Below are 19,020 nucleotides of genomic sequence, written 5' to 3' on the forward strand. Positions count from 1 at the left end.
CAGCCACCCTTTAGAGGAAGCCATTCCTCTCCAGCTGCAGGCTGGATGTGGCTGCACTAATCTGAGCACTCAGCAAATACTGGTTAAATGGACCAACCAGTTCCTGTGGTTTGCTCTGACCATGATCAGGGTGAATGAGATGAGATTCAGTTCTGGCTTTCCCTCTCTCCTGGTCAGTGATTCCTCCCAGTGTGGCTCCCACGTAAACAGTCAGAAACTGTTGCATAATACAAACCTCATTGCTAAATACCCATCTGACCACATTTGCAAAACAGAGAAAGGAAACATTGGCATTTTTGAAAAGGGGAAATTTAGGCATAATCAGTGTTGGTTGTGGCTGGCTGCCTTGTTGCAATTAAGAGATGCCAAAGCTGGCTGCATTGAAATGCCAGGCCACCCCTGACCCCGGTCCCTAAAAAAACAAAAACCAAGCCAAATCCGCCTGTCAGCCTTGATGTCATTAATTCCAGAATAGGCCAGGAAGGGGCTCATTTGGGAAGTTAGACTTCCCTTATCAAAGGAAACCATATCAGGACTGTATTCATATAACCAGACGTACAAATATAGAGTCACATTTAGGAATAGCGTGGGATGCAATGGTTTGGAAGATAAATAAACCAAGCTTAGAAAGAACTGGGCTCTATTGGTAGTCAGTGCTGTCCTTCAGAAGCACTAAGGGAGACAATGACACTTCTGCAAGCTGGTTGAAATATTTGTCACTTGAGATGGTTCTTAAGTCAAATTCTCCTATAAGGAGTGTATTCATGGTATCTAACCCAGCACATACTATGCTATCAAATATTGAGAACATGGTGGGGAGAAATGAAGACTGCTGTTTCAGATCAAGATGACCTCTGAAACGCTGGACAGCCATATACTTGCATTTCTAGATGGTTTTATCATAGAACTATCAGACCATTGAGTACTTGCAGGATCTTTCAGTCTTACATGATACTGCACATGGATCCTCCCATCGCACAGGAAGGACCTGTGGTTTTGTCAGAAATACAGATTCTGAGACCTGGCAGCGGTTAATATCTTGCCTTCCAGTGGGAGTGCAAGTCAATTCCAGGTCAGGGAGCTAACCCCACATGGCTAGGGGGCAAAATAACAAAACGTAAAATAGAAGCAATATTATAACAAGTTCAGTAAAGACTTTTAAAATGGTACACATTTTAAAATGCATATGCCAGCCCCACCTTCATAGATCCTGTTCCATAGCTGGTGTGACTGGGAGTTTGTATTTCAATAAGCAACTAAAATATTTTAGATACAAGGAGAACTCAGACTATGCTACTGAGAAGACTTAAGTCACTTGTGACTCATCTGTGAACCACATAATAGACATAAAATGGACGTAAGATAGTAAGTCAGTTCATTCATGAGCCACTTATTCTTTATGTTTGAAAGATACTCTTTTCATTCAACTAAGACATTTATTAAAACCAATAGTGAAAAGAGGTTAAATTTCATGCACAAGAATGTTCCAAACAGAGTAACAGGGAGCCAAATGTAGTCCACACTTTGAAGAACTTATACAGCCATGGACCCAGCAGATTTAACAAATGGCCATTTTTAACAATAGAACTGCAAACAGAATCTTGTTGCCTGTCATCTGCTGAAATTATTCTTTGCTCTGGTCCTGAGTTAGCATTAAGACATGCATTTGCATTATCATCTTTTTCTGAAGAAGAAGAAGACTTTATCAGGACCATCCATAGAGTCTCCAATATTCAAAATCCCCAACATTTTCTTTTTTGAGTTCTGGTGATCTTAAACAATAAGTCTTAGCCTTTACAGACTCTATTGTTTGGGGAAGATGAAAAGTCTCCAGTGCGCTTTTTCTTTTTTTTTTTTTTTTCATTTATTTTTATTAGTTGGAGGCCAACCATTTCACAACATTGCAGTGGGTTTTGTCATACATTGACATGAATCAGCCATGGAGTTACATGTATTCCCCATCCCGATCCCCCCCTCCCACCTCCCTCTCCACCCAATTCCTCTGGGTCTTCCCAGTGCACCAGGCCCGAGCACTTGTCTCATGCATCCCACCTGGGCTGGTGATCTGTTTCACTATAGATAATGTTCATGCTGTTCTCTCGAAACATCCCACCCTCGCCTTCTCCCACAGAGTCCAAAAGTCTGTTCTGTACTTCTGTGTCTCTTTTTCTGTTTTGTGTATAGGGTTATCATTACCATCTTTCTAAATTCCATATATATGTGTTAGTATACTGTAATGTTCTTTACCTTTCTGGTTTACTTCACTCTGTATAATGGGCTCCAGTTTCATCCATCTCATTAGAACTGATTCAAATGAATTCTTTTTAACGGCTGAGTAATATTCCATGGTGTATATGTACCACAGCTTCCTTATCCATTCGTCTGCTGATGGACATCTAGGTTGCTTCCATGTCCTGGCTATTATAAACAGTGCTGTGATGAACATGCGCTTTTTCTTATAAGCATCTTCTCTGGGCTTTCTGAATGACTTAATCTCACTGAAATCAGCCAGTTTGTCCACCTCCAAGGGCAGGACTCTGTTGTGAGACACTTAGAGCCATGGCCCCATGGAGCTTTAAGCTTGGGAAGCAAAGGCTGCTGGATGTATATGCAGGTTGTATAGATGGAGCAGAGTGAAGTAATGCATCCAGTCTGCATGGAGGGGCAGGCAGGGTCAGGCTCCAGAGCTGGGGCTCTCGGTCTCTTCCACTGCAGTTCTCTGATCTTGGTTGGTTATCAGCTGGCACATCATTCATGCTTAATGTGAAGATGGTGTGTTTAGGATAGCACGTCTCGAACGTTTCATGCTCAGTGATCTTCTATGGCAGATGATCTGATTCTCTAGGTCTGGATGGATCCTGAGATTCTGCATCTTCAAGCTCCCAGGCAAAGCTGATGCTGCTGGTCTGGGGACCACACTTGGAGTAGCAAAGGTTTGGGGGACCCTATTATAAACCGCATATAAAGTTTAATGTAAAGTTCCTGGCCTGATTTCTATCACTTATTAAATTCTAAATAAATGACTATTATTACATCTAATATTTTGACAAAAGAGTTATGTGACATAAAATGTTGGATAATTGCAGCTGATTTATCTTAATCAAGAAATGCTGCTTCAAACCTAGGCTTAATTCAGATAATTCAGAATAAATAATGCTCCCACTGTGCTTGAGGAATCTTAGAGACTTGTCTCAGCAGCAATAACTGTGCTCACCATTCTCTTAGAATGAGCACTTTAGATCTTATAGCTGCATTAAGCTCAAGGAGAAATTTCAACTGGGAAAATAATAGCGCTGGGCCCATCCTTGATCACATTCTTATACAGTTGGGAAGAGAGACCTGCCTCCAACCACATCCAAGTACTGACCCCTTCTGGAGGGGAGGAGGGAAGCCCAGAGTGACAGAGGGCTGCCCCACTGTTAGATTCTAAGTCCTGAGCCAAGTGAGAGCTCCCACAACTTGGATGTGTGATACTGGCTTGTTGTTGTTGTAGCCCTCTGGGTTTATTTATTGTTTGTTGAAGATGAAACGGATAGGCTAAGATATATACTCCCTCCTTTGAGTCTGACCTAAGTTGTGCAACATAAATAACATAATGAAATGGGGTACACAGGTACAATACTATTCTTTCACATTGACAAAAGCTGCAATCCACCATGAAAATGCAGCCACTGGGCAAGGTCTATATGTCTGATAACACAGCTGCAAAACAGAAAAAGCAAAAATGGGCTGAAACATAAGAAGAAAAGAGTAAAGCAATAGCTCCTATGGAGAATGTGAATACACAGGAATCAATAGATCAAATTGACTAAGGATTTCAGAGAGTTCAAATAACACACCTTCCTTTTCAATTCCATTTGTTGGGAGTAGGTAGCTAGATAGTGTCAAATATGGAATACACCTTCTTTTCAAACACAAATTAAACCTTCTCAGAAATTGACCATATGTTAGGGTGCAAAGAAAATCTCAGCAGATTTCAAAAAGCAAGAATTGTATGGATCATCTTCATTGATCATAATGAAAGTAAAATTAGAAATTACCAAAAATAATTTAATTTAAATTTTAAAATCAAATTTTCAAATAACTCTTGAGTTATAAAAGAAATTAAAACTGAGATCTTAAACTATTTAGAAATAAATAACAAAGACCACTCTATATGTCAAAACATGTAAGAAAGGGCCACAACAACACAACAGGACAATTTATAGCAATAAGCAGTATACTGTACCAAAAATAAGAAAAAATGTAAAATGAGTCTTTTATCAAGAAGATATAAAAGGAACAGTGCAGTAACACATCTTAGGAAGAAAAGAAGTAAAATAAGAATAAAGGTAAGGGAAAAAAGAATTGAAGATTAAAAACATAAATAGAGATGATAAATAATATCAAAAGTTGGAATATATGTGAGATATACCTGTCAGTGAGTGTGAGTGAGTGAAAGTTGCTCAGTCATGTCTGACTCTTTGCAACCTCATGGACTATACAGTCCATGGAATTCTCCAGGCCAGAATACTGGAGTGGGTAGTCTTTCCCTTCTCCAGGGGATCTTCCCAACCCAGGGATCAAACCCAGGTCTCCTGCTTTGCAGGTGAATTCTTTACCAGCTGAGCCACAAGGGAAGCCCAGGTTCCTTAAAAATCTAAAACTAGAGTTACCATATGATCCAGCAATCCCACCACTGGGCATATACTCAGAAAAGAAAAAAATTCTTAATTTGAAAAGTTAACTGCATTCCAATGTTCATATATATATATATATATACTGTATATAATGTTCATATATATATATACACACACATATATATGGAATATTACTCAAGCCATAAAAAAAAGTGAAATAATGTTATTTGCAGCAACATGGATGGACTTAGAGATGATCACAGTAAGTGAAGTCAGTCAGACAAAGACAAATATGGTATGATATCACTTATATGTAGAACCTAAAAGAAAATGATACAAAGAAACTTATTTTAAAAAACAGAAACAGACTCACAGACATAGAAAACAAGCTAATAGTTACCATAGGGGTAGGGGGAGAGGAATAAATTATGAATTTGAGATTAACAGATACACACTGCTGCATATTAAATAGATAAACAACAGGCACCCTGTGGCTGAGCGGGTAAAGTATCCGCCTGCAGTGCGGGAGACCAGGGCTCGATCCCTGGGTTGGGGAGATCCCCTGGATAATGGAAAGGCTGCCCACACCAGTATTCTGGCCTGCCAGGAGCTGCAGAAGGAGAGAGACGTGTCCTATAGAAGCTTCGTTCAAACGGTTAGCAGTGTGAGGAGACACAAAGATGTTGGATTCAGCTTTCAGTAATAATTCAGCCAATGGATACTGGTGTATGTAGGTTTTTTTCTTTTTTATTAAAGTGTGAAACATGAAGAGAAATAGATGTTAGCTCAGGATACACTCCCTTACACTTTCTCCATGACATTCCTGCCCTTTGGCACTTGGACTGATAGTTGGTGTTCCCAGCATAATGGCCATCCATGTCTCTGTCAACCTTGTACATCAAAGCCACACATCTACATACCCATACTCACCCGCGCTTCTTGAGTCCTAACCCCATATTTGAGTCCAGTCTTAACCTAACTCACATAAGTGAGTAAGCCCCTTCGTGACAGAGAAGGGTTTTCTCCAAAGCCCACCTGTCCCATGTCCAGCGTGGGTCTCAAACAGACTTGCATGCAGGAGAATGAGAGGGTTTCAAACTACATTTGATGTCAGTGGGTAACTGCAGCCAGCCCACTCTCTACTGAGCACCTCAACAGCGGCAGATATTCAAGACATCTCTGATGCAAACCAGTGCTGCAGCTGAGGCTAGGAACCTTGGTCTGCAGCTGGTCATGAAAGCTAGGAGTCTTTATGAGGGCTGTGCGCCCATCCCAGATTAATCACACGTGTATCTGACTTGCAGTCCCAAAACTCTATCAAAGGCAAATTCACTTTCATATTAATATTTTACTCCATGCACCATTTCTTGTTTTAAAATGCGGTCCCGGAGGCACAAACCCCATCACAGGAAGCTCCAGGTAGAGGGAATTCTATAAATACAAACAGAAACACACACACACACCCGGTATCTGTCTATGGCAAATATATGGTGCCCATGGACAAGAACTGATCTGAGGATTTCTGTTTAACTTTATTTAGCCTGGTGATTAGCAACTGTTTTCCGTCCAAGACCAGAGAGGAAACATTTTCAGCTTTAAGGGCCCTGTTGTCTCTGGCAACCACTCAGCTCTGTCAAAGTGACCTAAAAGGACCATGGAGGACAGGGAAGCAAATGAGTGTGGAAGCACTCCAGCAAAGCTTTGTTTATGGACCCTGACACTTGACATATACAAAATATTTTTCTGCTTTGAGTCTTTTTAACCACCTTAAAATGTAAAAACCACCCTTCACTCACAGCTAGAATAAAAGCAGGCAGTGATCTGGATTTGAGCATGATTTCCGGAAGCCCCTGGTTGAGCCCACTGTTTCTCCAGCTCTAAACAACCACAGGGCCTTGCCCACCCCACCTGGGGACACTTAGTAACATTCCGGGGGAGTGTTCTGAGAAGCAGAGTGCCTCCAAGTGCGTTCTGTGGACCAACAACACCAGCATCTCCAGGACGCTTGTTAGAAATGCAGAATCTGGGACCCTACCTCAGGCTCAGAATCTCTGAGAGTGAGAGCCAGCGATTTGTTTCAACAAGGCTTGTGGTGAGTCTGATGTCCATTGAAGTTTTAGAGGTACCGCCCTGGACCACATCTGGAAAATCGCTATCTTGAAAGCATCAATTGCCACCTAGGGGTGTCAGAACAGTCCATTCATTCATTCAACAAGTCATTCAACATGAATTGAACACCTACGAGGGACCAGACCCTTTGATAAACGCTAGTGATTTGAGCTAATTAATAGGATACTGTTGGGCTTTTAATGGACTGGGAGAGAGACTTTATATCAGAGCCCCGGGGAACAGATTTGAGAGGCTCTGCTTCTAATTTCCTCACTTACTAAACAGGCTTTGCTGGCTGAGGCCACACTACCAACTCGGGCAACACCCAGGATGGAGGTTATGTGCTAATCTGAGTGAAGTGTTGTATGTCACCTGGATAATAAATGCCACTTCACTATTAACCTTCTTTCAGCTACTGAAATTACTGCTAATCGGTATCATTATGCTTCTTCTGGTGCTATCTCTTAGAATCTAATATGCATGGGTTTGGAGTGTGGGGGGGGCAATTTATCAGATACCAACAATAAACATCCCAACAGAAGATCTGGAGGTTCATGCCATGCTTTCGTCCCCCCTATTCTTACCAGGAGAGTGGATACTGCTATCTCAGCTTTGAAATACTGTGCATCCAAGGTCTGTCAGATGCCCCAACCCCCCAATCACAGACAAAGCCACACTCTTTAGAGTGAGACAAGGGCTGGGAGCACCTAGGGAGGGGGGATTGTGAAAATGATTTTAAAAAAAAGAAAAGGTGTCTATCACATGGTTTTGCTGCCACTGTGCCAACTGCCCATTCGCCATATCCCTAAAGGTGACCATGAGCTTGAGCATAGTCGTCCCTGCAGCTGTTCTTCAAGTGCTGAGAAAAGCAGCTGTAAGAGGAGATTGCCAAGGAAACACATGAGACGTGTGTGTGTGACTGAGAGAGACAGGGCTCATCCATAAGCAAGCAGATTAGAGGAGTGGGAAACAGCACCAGTGCTACAGATCTGAGAGCACACAGACCTCTGCCTTCTAACAAACTGGCCTATTCAAAGGAAAGGTAGGTTTCTTGCGTAGACTGGAAGAAGTTCCACCAAGGTAGCAGAAATACCAAGATGAGAGCAGGGCCGAAGGCGCTCGTGTTTGTCTCCACGTGGAAATCCTTTGAGAGGTGCTGCTTGGAGACTGGAGACTCAGGCCCTCTGCTGGTTCCCAGGTTTCAGGCTTCCACGGGTGCTCAGCACTGCAGCAACATGCCTCCTGCCCACCTATCAGTAAAGGAAAGCTAATTAAGAAACACTAGATTGGTTCTACTTTTGGCAAAGGCTGCAGGTTTATCCTGAAGGCGCAAGCCTTTCTGATTATTAAGCTCCCACATCCTTACAAATGAGGTTGATCAGAACTTCCTATAATATATATACCCCTCCCCAGAAGCCAAGGAGACTGGTATTATGTGCCCTGTTGAGAAAGCTGGGGCTCAGAAACATTGATACACTTGCCCAGAGTTACCCAGCAGCTGAGTGCCAGAGCCAACAGTCCACCTAGGCCTTTCCGACATCACAGCTACAACCTACGATGTACTCTGTGTTGCCACTAGGTCACCACTTTATCCTGGAGAGCAGATCCCAGCCACAGGGGATCATGGGAATTTTGTTTCTGCTCATCTCAAGGTTCAGGAGTGGTTTGGTATAAAAATTGCTTCCGATTTCTGTTTCCTAGATCCCTAATTTCTAAAATGGTGACTTATGCTAAAACGCAAAGCATTTACAACTCTGCATGGTATCATGAGAACTTACCCTGGTGACTAACATGGAGGAAGTGGTGGGAAGGGGAAAGAAGGGGCCGATTGGCTGGAGGGAGCAGTCTGGTTCCTGTAATTTGCACCATACAGGATTTCAAGAGCATAGCCAGGAAAATGCACAGGTCACGTTTCACCACCAAGGACCCACTCTTCTTCGGAAAAATTCCTATGCACCCCCCACATAAGCCCTCCCAACAATCTGTGATAATAACTGAAAGAGACTAAAGCTTTTCTGCCTTTTGCTTCTAAATACAATAGAATACTACTCAAATAAAAGTCCATGCTGTATCATTCCATTTATATAAAATTCTAGGAAATGCAAACTAATTTATAGTGACAGAAGGCAGATAAGCCGTTGTCTTAGCACCGGGAGGGAGGGGGGGACGCGGGGTACAGTGTGATGGAGTGAGTGGGTGGGTAGGATTACAAAAGGCCTGAGAGGAAACTTCTGGGGGTGATGGATATGTTTATATTCTTAATTGCGATCATGGTTTCCTTGGGAGTATGTATCAAGATGTCTCAAATTGTATACTTCAAAGATGTGGGATTTATTGTATGCCAATTATGCCTCAATAGAACTGATAAGAATAAAATAAAAATAAACAAATGCAAGGTTAAATGAATTCTGACCCGGAGCCACATCCCTCCCTTCCAAACGTGGGTGGTGTGTATCTTTCAGGATGCTTCGTGGGTAGTCAAGTATCTAGCTCCGCTGTAAGTAGGCAGCGAGGCTCTCACGTGGCTTTTGGAGAAGCAGCGTAATTCTCTGCCCTCCTGTCTGAGTACCGCTTCCAACTCAGAAGATTGCTGAGGCGTGGAGACAGAGAGTGTGGACCATTTAGAGCTTCCCCTAGTTGGGCACAACAGCGTGTATACGTGCAAACACTCATATGGTCAAACCTGCTTCTTTCCAGGTTCCGTGGCCAACCCATCCCTGACGCCCCGACCCAGGCGCCCCGCCAGCCCACACCGCTACCATGGCTGAGGACGCGGACATGCGCAATGAGCTGGAGGAGATGCAGCGGAGAGCTGACCAGCTGGCCGATGAGGTGACAGAACCCAGCCCCGGGAAGCAAGCAAGAGATGGGCAGCCACGTAGTCTGTGTTAGTGAGGCTGAGGTGGGGAAAGAGCTTCTCGTGTTTCAGAAGAAGAAACGTTGATTTCCTATATACCTAAGGCCTCTGCAGACAGGAATGGGTTGGTTATAAAACTTACGTGCAGATCAGTGACTGAGCCCAAACTCCCAACTTGGATCTTAGATCCTCTGAGAAAAGCAACGCCTGGAGATGTCTTACAGCCAGCGTTGTGCAGGAGACGGTTCCACTTCTGAAAGCTGGTTGTTACATTGTCCAGAACTTTGCAAGCTGGTATTAAAATTGAATTATAGAAACTGAAATTAAATAGATTCTGTTAAAATCAAAGGTAATAAATACTTAAATCTCATCGCATCCTAATGATTTTACTATGATCATAGTTCCTGCCATGTGCAGTATCTGTAGTCTGCGGATATGGTCTACCCGCATGGAAGATATGGAAGGATCGTTGAACCTTCCCAAGTTCACAAGTGTCACTTCCCAAGTGACACCATGGAGAGCTTAGAAATCAGAGAGGGAAAAGATATTTAGACCATGGAATCTGCAAACACTGCAAATCAGGACTTGACCTGTTGTTTTACTGATCCTCTAGACTTCAGAAAGTGGAAAAACATTAATAACAGATTAAATTTTGAAGTATGAACATCCACAGCCATTACACTGTAAAACACACACACACACACAAAAGAACTGAGAAAATCTTCCAGTATTTGAAAACTATGATTGTCTTCAACAGAGAAGCCACTTGCATCATTGACAAATGAATAGAATTGCAACATACATCTTCCTTCATTTTGCTTTTATTCATTAATGTAAATGAAAATATCAACCAGTGTTCATGCCAGAGCTGTGCTTGTTGTCTGCTTAGCTATGGACATAAGAGTTCAGCAAAATAAACAAAGCTTTCTGGGAAAATCCACTGGCTATATGGAATTTTCAATGAAGAGTATTATGTATTTTATTATTAGTGGTAAGTTTTATGCTACTATATAAATAGCATCTTTATATCATTTATATCCATCCTTTATATCATTAAAATAACACACTTTTTTTTTGTTTTCTGGTGAGCCTACTGTTAGGCATTTACCAGCACACCACTGCTTACAGCTCTTCTATTTCAAAAAGCAGCCTGCTGACAGTTCTTCCCAGAAAATGACCATGCTTCATGTTCCTGAAAACTCTTCCAAATAAGTTTGTCACTTAAAAGCACAGCTTTTGAGAAATCACACTCGTTGCTGAATTCTAATAATTTCAAAAGAACTGAGAAAAAAGTGACCACACTATGCCCAAGGGACCAGTGCAGAATTCATTTTTTCTTATCTCAGGACGGAGATAATTATAGCTGTCTCCTGTAGGCTAGTCAATTCAAACACGCTTGATTTTTTTTCCACCCTAGGGCAACAACTTAATTTGTACTGATAAGAACTTCCAATTGTGTTTCTAGGAGCTTTATAAGAAACTTGATGTTAGATTCATCTCAATTCATGAAAAACAATGTCTTTAAAATTCAATATTCTTCATCCAGGGGAACCAAATTAGTCTTCTGAGTGTTTGAGATAATTTTTCATGACTCCTCCACATGCAGAATTATCTTTTCCAGATTACTTTGTCTTTGATATCAAGATCAGCTTCATATGGTTCTGATTTTATGACAGTCAGCTTTAATGTAATTGCTTTAAGGAATCTTATTATATAGAAAGTCTGATAGGAAAGAGATTGAAATTGTGTTTCTGTTACAAACTTCAAAGAACATGTGATAATGGCCCTATGCGTTTCCCAAGTGAAGAAAGTTTTCTGATTTTCCTTGACCTCTGGATCCTGCACTCATAATATTTATGTTTTTTTTTTTTTTGTCTTAGTCTCTGGAAAGCACCCGTCGTATGCTACAACTGGTTGAAGAGGTAAGGAGTGACCATATTTTAAGATGAACATTCCCTTTGGCTGACGTATTCTTTGCCTAAGCCCTTTGTCTTTCCCTTGGCCACTGTCCCTTTGATTTCAGTGTGAACGTAGGTACCAGACAGCCACATAATGAAGGAGATGCTGTATTTAAGCTGCCAAGTAGACATCAAAGTATTCACTCTCCCTCCAGCCCAAGCTAAGTCTGGAAAGCAGAGGAAAATAGTATTTCCAAGTAAATTTTTGAGATTTTGAGATTTCCAAGAAATCTCAAAAGCATATTAGAGTGATATTTTTTTAATATATAAAAGAATTATCCACGTAAAAATCTTCATTTGTACTGATTTTGATGCCTCTAAATTGCATCTAATCTTGGTTTTCTGTTCTGACTTTAGCCACACGTATGACTTTTAAAAATATGTCTCCATAGAGGCATCATATTTTCAAAAATTGTTAGATTTAGAGTCAGGCACTAAAATTCATGAAATAATAGGAGAATTCCTTAATAAAAGGAAGCATTAAGTCTAGTCATGTAAATATAGAAGCTCTTTTTTCATTCCTGACTCTGGACTGAACATTCATTTGCAAGGCATGGTTAATGAATCTTTGCCTATTTTTAAATGGGTAAAATAGGGCAGATAGCAATAATGGAATCAAAAGGGCATTTGCAATAAACTCCACTTATTCCAATTTGGGAGAGCAGCAGTCAACCAGGAAGAATAAATGGATTAATTGAACTTGTCCACTGGGAGAGATGAAGTGGAAAAAGAATGGGATGAGCTATATTTATCCTAACTGAATAAAACAAGTCTAATCATTTTTATTCAGTGAGTTGCTGTTTTAGCTATGCTTTGAAAATGCTTATCAACGTATGAATTCATGTGTGGTCATCATCTTCAGAGATCTTGGGGGTTTTCTAGCAGAATGATTAAATGAGCCTACTGGCCTCGTGCTACTGTTAATTGCTTCTGCAATGACATGAAAGGAGGAAAAGATAAATTTTATAAGGCGAAAGGGAAGGGCAGCCATCTCTCACACTATAGAAGCCATCCTTTCCCCTTATTTCTGCAGTTTCAGCTTCTCGGCTAAGAATGAAATAAAGCTAAATGTGAATTGTTACAGGAAGGGGAAGGAGAAGGTGGCAACCAAGAGCTCGGATGACCCCGAGGAGGGTGGGGGCGGGCTGCCCAACGAAGTCTGCTGTCACGAGAAATGATAGTGTGAGCCTGCAGTGTAACAAAAATTGGTCCCACAGGAAGGCAGGCCAGCCAAGGGCCCCCAGCAGGCACACAAGGAGGCAACCTTCGCTCTCTTAATGAAGAGAAATGTTTTCTTTGCTCCATCCTGGGAACACCACTCATGTGGAAATACTTGAGGACCAAGAAGGAAGCAGATATACTAAGAGTGCTGACAAGGCTTTCTTGAATAAACGTGTTGCCCCTCAACCTGTCATGAGAACAAGTGAAAGGAATAAATCTGAGTAACATCCCCACATGAGCTATCACGGTGACTGGAAGGAAGGGAGCTTGGAAGTCAGCTGATGTCATTAGCTTGATGTATAATGATACATCTGTATGACCTTCAACTGTGGCCTCCAAGCTCATATTTCATTTCATTTGTGTGTATGCACGTGTGAAGCAAATTTCTAATCTACAGAAACTATCACCAGTTTGCCCACCTGTGCAACGTTGGAACACTGCCTAGAACATGACAAGTGATAGAGAAATGTATCCAACACACCTTTCCCCCCGCCCCTCCCCAACCTGAGTCTTTGGGCTGCACACACTTCTCTTTTGTGTGTCTTCTTAAATTGCTGGCAGTGTTGGCCAGTCTTGGAAAAGAAGCATCTGCTCTAATTCTCTAATTTATTCTGGAGGAAAACATCTCAAAAGCTCTATTGATTGAAGTAGGATTCTCAAATCATACATTTTTGTTTCTCCTAAGTGTCTCTGCATCAAGCATAAAGCTGCATCTTAGATCAGGGGATGAAGCAGATGGATGCTATCTCCTACCTCTAATGAGAGAGAGGAGGCTATTAGACTTTCGATCCTTAGGAAGTTATGAGCAAGGCATAATGAGACTAGATTGATTGCTCTTATATCCTCCTGGGTTATTTTATATTGATGGTCAGACACCCCTTATGTCTAGGGCATTGGCTAGTCAGATGATACCCTGCTTTTCAATCAAGAAGGAAATTCTCCTTAAAGAGAATCATCATTAAATATTCATCAAGGGCAGAAATCATTAGGAAAATTCGAGCATTGAAGTACCAGGATCTTGCCCATGATCCCAAAGTACATCAGTGCCGTATAATTTGAATTGAGCTGAATGGTTATTGACATTCAATCTTAAAGACAGGAAAGGTTATACAGCTTGTGAAGTCTCCCCAAGGTAAGCAGTTCCACTTTCAGTGGAATATAGGACTTTGTGCCATTCCTCGTGGACTTCAGGGTGTAACAGAGTGGAAGCATGGAGGTTTACTTTTTAACAGAAGCTACCGTGAGCCTATCAAGGACAATGTAAAGTCACATGGAGGTCAGTGGAGAAAGTTCAGAAAAGCTGAATACTGTATACACTTACAAAGATTGGAAATCACATAGCACTTGGTTCTTAGGCTGGAGTTGGGAACTGGCTGTTTTGATGGATGCATTTCAACAAGTATTTATGGAATGCCTGACTCTGGGGGTAGAAGATAAAAATGGATATCATGCAGGAAAACTTATGAAAATAGTTCTCCAAAGTCAAGACTACACCTGTCTTAGGAGCGCAAAGGAGAGGACAGTGAATTCTAGAGGGAGAGTCATAATACTAACTGCCGGAAATGGTGTCTACATGTTAATGCCTTGGGCCATGAAATTAAGCCAGGAAAAGCCAAGCTGCTACAGGGCAGGCTGATCCTAAAGCCCCACACAGAGCTTCATGCAGTGGTGGTTACTGAGGGCTCCCCAACATTGATGGGTGTTTTAGCATCTTTTCTTTTCATTCCAACTTATCTTTTGAAACACTTTGGCCACAAGAAGAAAGTAAGTATTCTAAAGCCATGTCTTTATTATGCCATACTTTCTACCAAAGGGGGAAAATCAGGCTGCACAATTCTTTTCAGGTAGACAGATGGGAGGGTGTTTTGGAACTCTAGTGGTTGAGAGAATGCCCAGACTGGCCTAGTTTTAGCTCAGGTATATTGGACTTTGGAGAAAGCATTTCAGGATGACAACAGAAAGACTATAAAATGTTCTATAAACATTGTCTTAGTTCGTCAGCAAGAAAAAAATAAGACAGAACTAAAGTTAAATAAAAGGAAACGAAAAAAAAAGTCCCTGACATCTCCAGCTCCCCCTGTTATTGGGTAGACAGGTTTCCCAGGAATCTCAAACAAGAACCAAGAATTGGACTAATACAAATATAGAACCACCTTTTCTCCCTCCTTGCTATTAAAACATAATACTTGTCTTCTCAGCCGTGTATTTGTCTGGCCCTTACCTTAGTTCAAGGGGCAGAGTAGAAGCTTAATAACCATTTAGTAAATGAACAAATGAGTGAATGAACCTACCTAGGAACTTCCCAGTTTTATTTAGCATCTCTGTCCTTGTCTGAAACATGGGGAAGCATCTAGACCAGTGCAAGTTCCATGCATGAAGCAGGGCACTCAAAGCCCGTGCTCTGGGACAACCCAGAGGGATGGGGTGGGGTGGGAGGTGGGAGGGGGCTTCAGGATCGGGGGACACATGTGCGCCGTGGCTGACTCATGTCAATGCATGGCAAAAACCACCACAATATTGTGAAGTAATTACCCTCCAATTAAAATAAGTTAATTAATTTTCTTTTTTAAAGAAAAACATGGGGAAGTGTCTAGAAAGGTCAAGTGACTGTTCCCCAGTCTCAGGTGGTGGCTGAGCTAACTCGGCCCAGCATTCTTGACTTTCTGATCTGTGCTCACCACTTCTGTCCTCCCAAATTGGGGCAAATCTGGATTGTTCAGTGAATCATTCCAGCACTGAAATATTGAGCACCAAATTGAACAAAGAGGAAATTATACTTGCAGGGCTTCATATAAAATAAATGAGTAGAGCAAAAAGGGTCAGCAGCTGAGAGCTAGGTTGACTAAACTGAAATCACTCATCTGCTGCCCACCCTCTGTTCCTAATAGAATGGAACAGAGATCTCATATATGACCTTGAGTTGGGTCCTCACAAAAAAAGATGCTTCCTAAGATGACCCTGTCCTCACCAAAACTTGCATTATCACATCTGTATGTCTGAATGAGCTGTCTCCTTCTTAAAATTTCTTCTCATAAGCAATGGCTAAAATTTTCAGAAAAGGGGCACAGAAATTAGTCTACCAGGCTCCTCTGTCCATGAGATTCTCCAGGCAAGAGTACTGGAGTGGGTTGCCATTTCCTTCTACAAGGGATCTTCCCAACCCAGGAATTGAACCCAGGTCTCCTGCACTGCAGGCAGATTCTTTACCAACTGAGTTACAAGGGAAACCCCTGTTAAAGTTCAGGCTAGTGTAGATGAGTTTCCATTTATAGCACATTGAAGAACAAGGTTTCTTTCTTTTTTTTTTTTTAATTTATTTTTATTATTATTATTTTTTTTTTCCAGTGGGTTTTGTCATACATTGGTTTCGAAGTATCTTCTAGGGTCTAGAATCTTGCTGCTCAGTGTATGTACTTGCACCAGCCAGCATCAATGAGCTTGTTCAAAATGCAAAATGCAAAATGTTCTTGCCCAGTCCTACTGAATCAGGATCTGTATTTTAACAAGATGTTTCCTATGCAGGGGATTCATATACACATCAGAGTTTGAGAAGCAGTGATCTAGAAGTTTCTTACAGTAGTTGGTAACGATGATATTTTAGTTTGCCCAGATATCCTGCTATAGATGCAGTTTGTGAAGGTGTTTATTTTAGTAACCCGATTGTAATGCTAACTATAGGCCAGGCACTGTTCTAGCATGTGCTGACTATTAATTCATTGAATTCAAGTAACAACTCAGTAAGATATGAACTATTATGATCACTATATTACAAATGAGAGAACTGAGGCCCAGAACAATTAAGACCCTTGCCCAAGGACTCGTAGCAAGGAAAGACAATCACCAGGATTCCAGGGCACAGTCTAGCTACAGAATCTGTGCTGTCAATGACTCTTGAAGTCACGCTGAGCTATCACTGTCAAAACTATATCCTGAGTTTGCAGCTAAAGTGTATCAAAATGTGTTCAAACACTAATTCAGAAAGATGCATGCACCCCAGTGTTCATAGCAGCATTATTTACAGTTGCCAAGGTATGGAAATGACCTAAGTGTCCATCAACAGATAAATGGATAAAGAAGCTATGGAATACTATTCGTCATAAAAAAGAATGACGTTTTGCCATTTGCAGCAACATGAATGGACTTGGAGGGTATTATGCTGAGTGAAATAAGACAGAGAAAGACAAATACTGTATGATATTACTTTTATGTGGAATCTAAAAAACACAACAAGCTAGTGACTAGAACAAAAAAGAAGCAGATTCACAGATACAGAGAACAAACTAGTGGTTGCCAGTGAGAAAAGGGAAGGGGCCATGTAAGGATGGGGGCAAAAGAGGCCATTATGAGATATATGAAATCAGGTATGTGAACCTTGTGAAAATTATATAGCACTTTAAAGAAATTTTCATTCAATTTTTTTTTTTTTTAAAGCAAAATAGACTTTTCTGTCTGGGAGAGTTAATTGCACACATTTGCTGAAATGGTGAGTTTATAAAAGCTCACAGAAATAATTTTCATTGTTTTAATTTTTTTAAGCACTATTGGTATTGAATCATTGAAGAACTATTCAAACAACAACAACAACCCAAACCTTCTGTTGACCTCCAGTAACATCTCTCTCCCTCTCTTAGTTTACTGTAAGCCAGTAGAAAATAAAAGGAGCCATGAGAGTTGTGTTATTTTAGAATTTATTCTCAGGGCTGTCATGAGTGTTCCTTGAAAAACCAATTAATCCAAACTGTAAGCAGTACCATTTAATACCTATCAACAGTCACTCTGTGAAATGGAAGGCCTTTATTAACTAGTTAGAATTCCTGGAAGTGATGATTCCTAAGTATGAGCAATACAAATATCTCTGCTCCTTTTCCCACCCACCACCAGCTCCCACTTCCCTCCACCAAATAGTTCAGGGCTGTTGGACATATTGAGATCATAAGGAGTGAGGTGTGGGTGCCTTTTATAGACTTCTCCTGACCTGAAAAACTGCAGTAAAACTTGTGGATGAATTATTTTCTCACACTACGTTGTTGTGCAGAATTTTAGGTTTCATTAGAAAAAGCCCTTATCTCTCATCTTTCAATCCCTTTTCTAAATCTTGTAGAAAACCTCTCCATAGAGAAAAATAAATGGAAGATTGAATTTCCTTTTGAGCTGTATTTCTTAACCTTTGTGATGCAGTCATCTTTTTTGATAACCCTAAAAATCTCACCCCACCTCCCACACACATCTTCCCAGTGGACCACCCTTCCCCAGTTCACTGATGGAAACTTTTTGATATATCAAGCCAGAGAAGTTTTAGTCTCAAAGATTTTGAAAGACTTTTCTTTCTATGGTTGGTGTTACCAAAACTATAGGCATTTTTTATTTTCCAGACATAAAATCACAGTTATGATATTATACATGTGTATTCCAAGTGCATGTCAAGCCCCAGCCCCAGTCCTGCCCCTTAAAGACTGAGCTGTATCCCCGTCTTCTATCTGAGAATCACTGATGGATCAAGTCCATAAGTGGCCCGCTCCTCTGAGTCCCTCCCCAGCCCCTAATATTCTTCGCCCATATTTCCTTCCTCTTTTCCCTTTGATCCTTCTTCGTTTTCCATTTCTAGGGCCAATTGTCCCCTTACTGATTTCTCTTTCTCTCTTTTCTCTCTCTCTAACTCTTTTTCCACTTTGCTACCATTATTGGAATGTAGAGTAAAGATGCTGGTATCAGGACTTTGGTTATGTTGGATGAACAAGGAGGTAAGTTCAGATTTCTTCAGTAAGAGCAATTCCTCCTCTGAATAAAATGCATTTAAAAATGACTTGTGCATCCACAGGTGGTCATTGCATGTGTTATGCACATATATAAGTGTAAAAGTTCTAATTTTCATCTTATTTTTTGTTCCTTTTTCTCTCAAAGAAATTGGTATATGTATAGAAATGTCTTCATGGTTAAATAAATGGTACTACACTCCCTGTTATATGTGTTGGGGTAAAATAATTTTGAAGGCAAAAGTCATTTGTTTGGATTTTTTAAATATTTTGGACAGTTTGGGGATTCTCCCCCTTAGCCCCAATCTTTCCCATAAATTTGATGTTCTTCTAATAATTCCTAGATAGAATGAGAGAATCGTGTACCACATTGCCCATTTATTTTGACCATCCTAATTCAGCATCTGGCAGTTTTGATTTATAAGTCATTATGAGAGTTCCTTAAATAACTAGAAGCTTTTTTTAACAGGACATAAACTAGGGGAATCATTGGAAAATGGAAA

General features: G+C 40.9%; 1 protein-coding gene across 2 annotated transcripts in view; it reads left to right on the forward strand.

The window, feature by feature from the left end:
- Positions 1-19,020, forward strand: part of SNAP25 (synaptosome associated protein 25) — an 84,685-nt gene that overhangs the window by 42,782 nt on the left and 22,883 nt on the right. For both annotated transcript variants that reach the window (XM_061125933.1, XM_061125934.1), the window contains exons 2-4: positions 9,426-9,560; positions 11,466-11,507; positions 18,457-18,505. In XM_061125933.1, coding sequence (XP_060981916.1) covers positions 9,489-9,560; positions 11,466-11,507; positions 18,457-18,505 — 163 coding nt within the window. In that variant the 5' untranslated portion in view covers positions 9,426-9,488. The remainder of the gene's footprint in view (positions 1-9,425; positions 9,561-11,465; positions 11,508-18,456; positions 18,506-19,020) is intronic.

The sequence above is a fragment of the Dama dama genome, chromosome 23 (assembly GCF_033118175.1).
Source record: "Dama dama isolate Ldn47 chromosome 23, ASM3311817v1, whole genome shotgun sequence".
Classification (NCBI taxonomy): domain Eukaryota; kingdom Metazoa; phylum Chordata; class Mammalia; order Artiodactyla; family Cervidae; genus Dama; species Dama dama.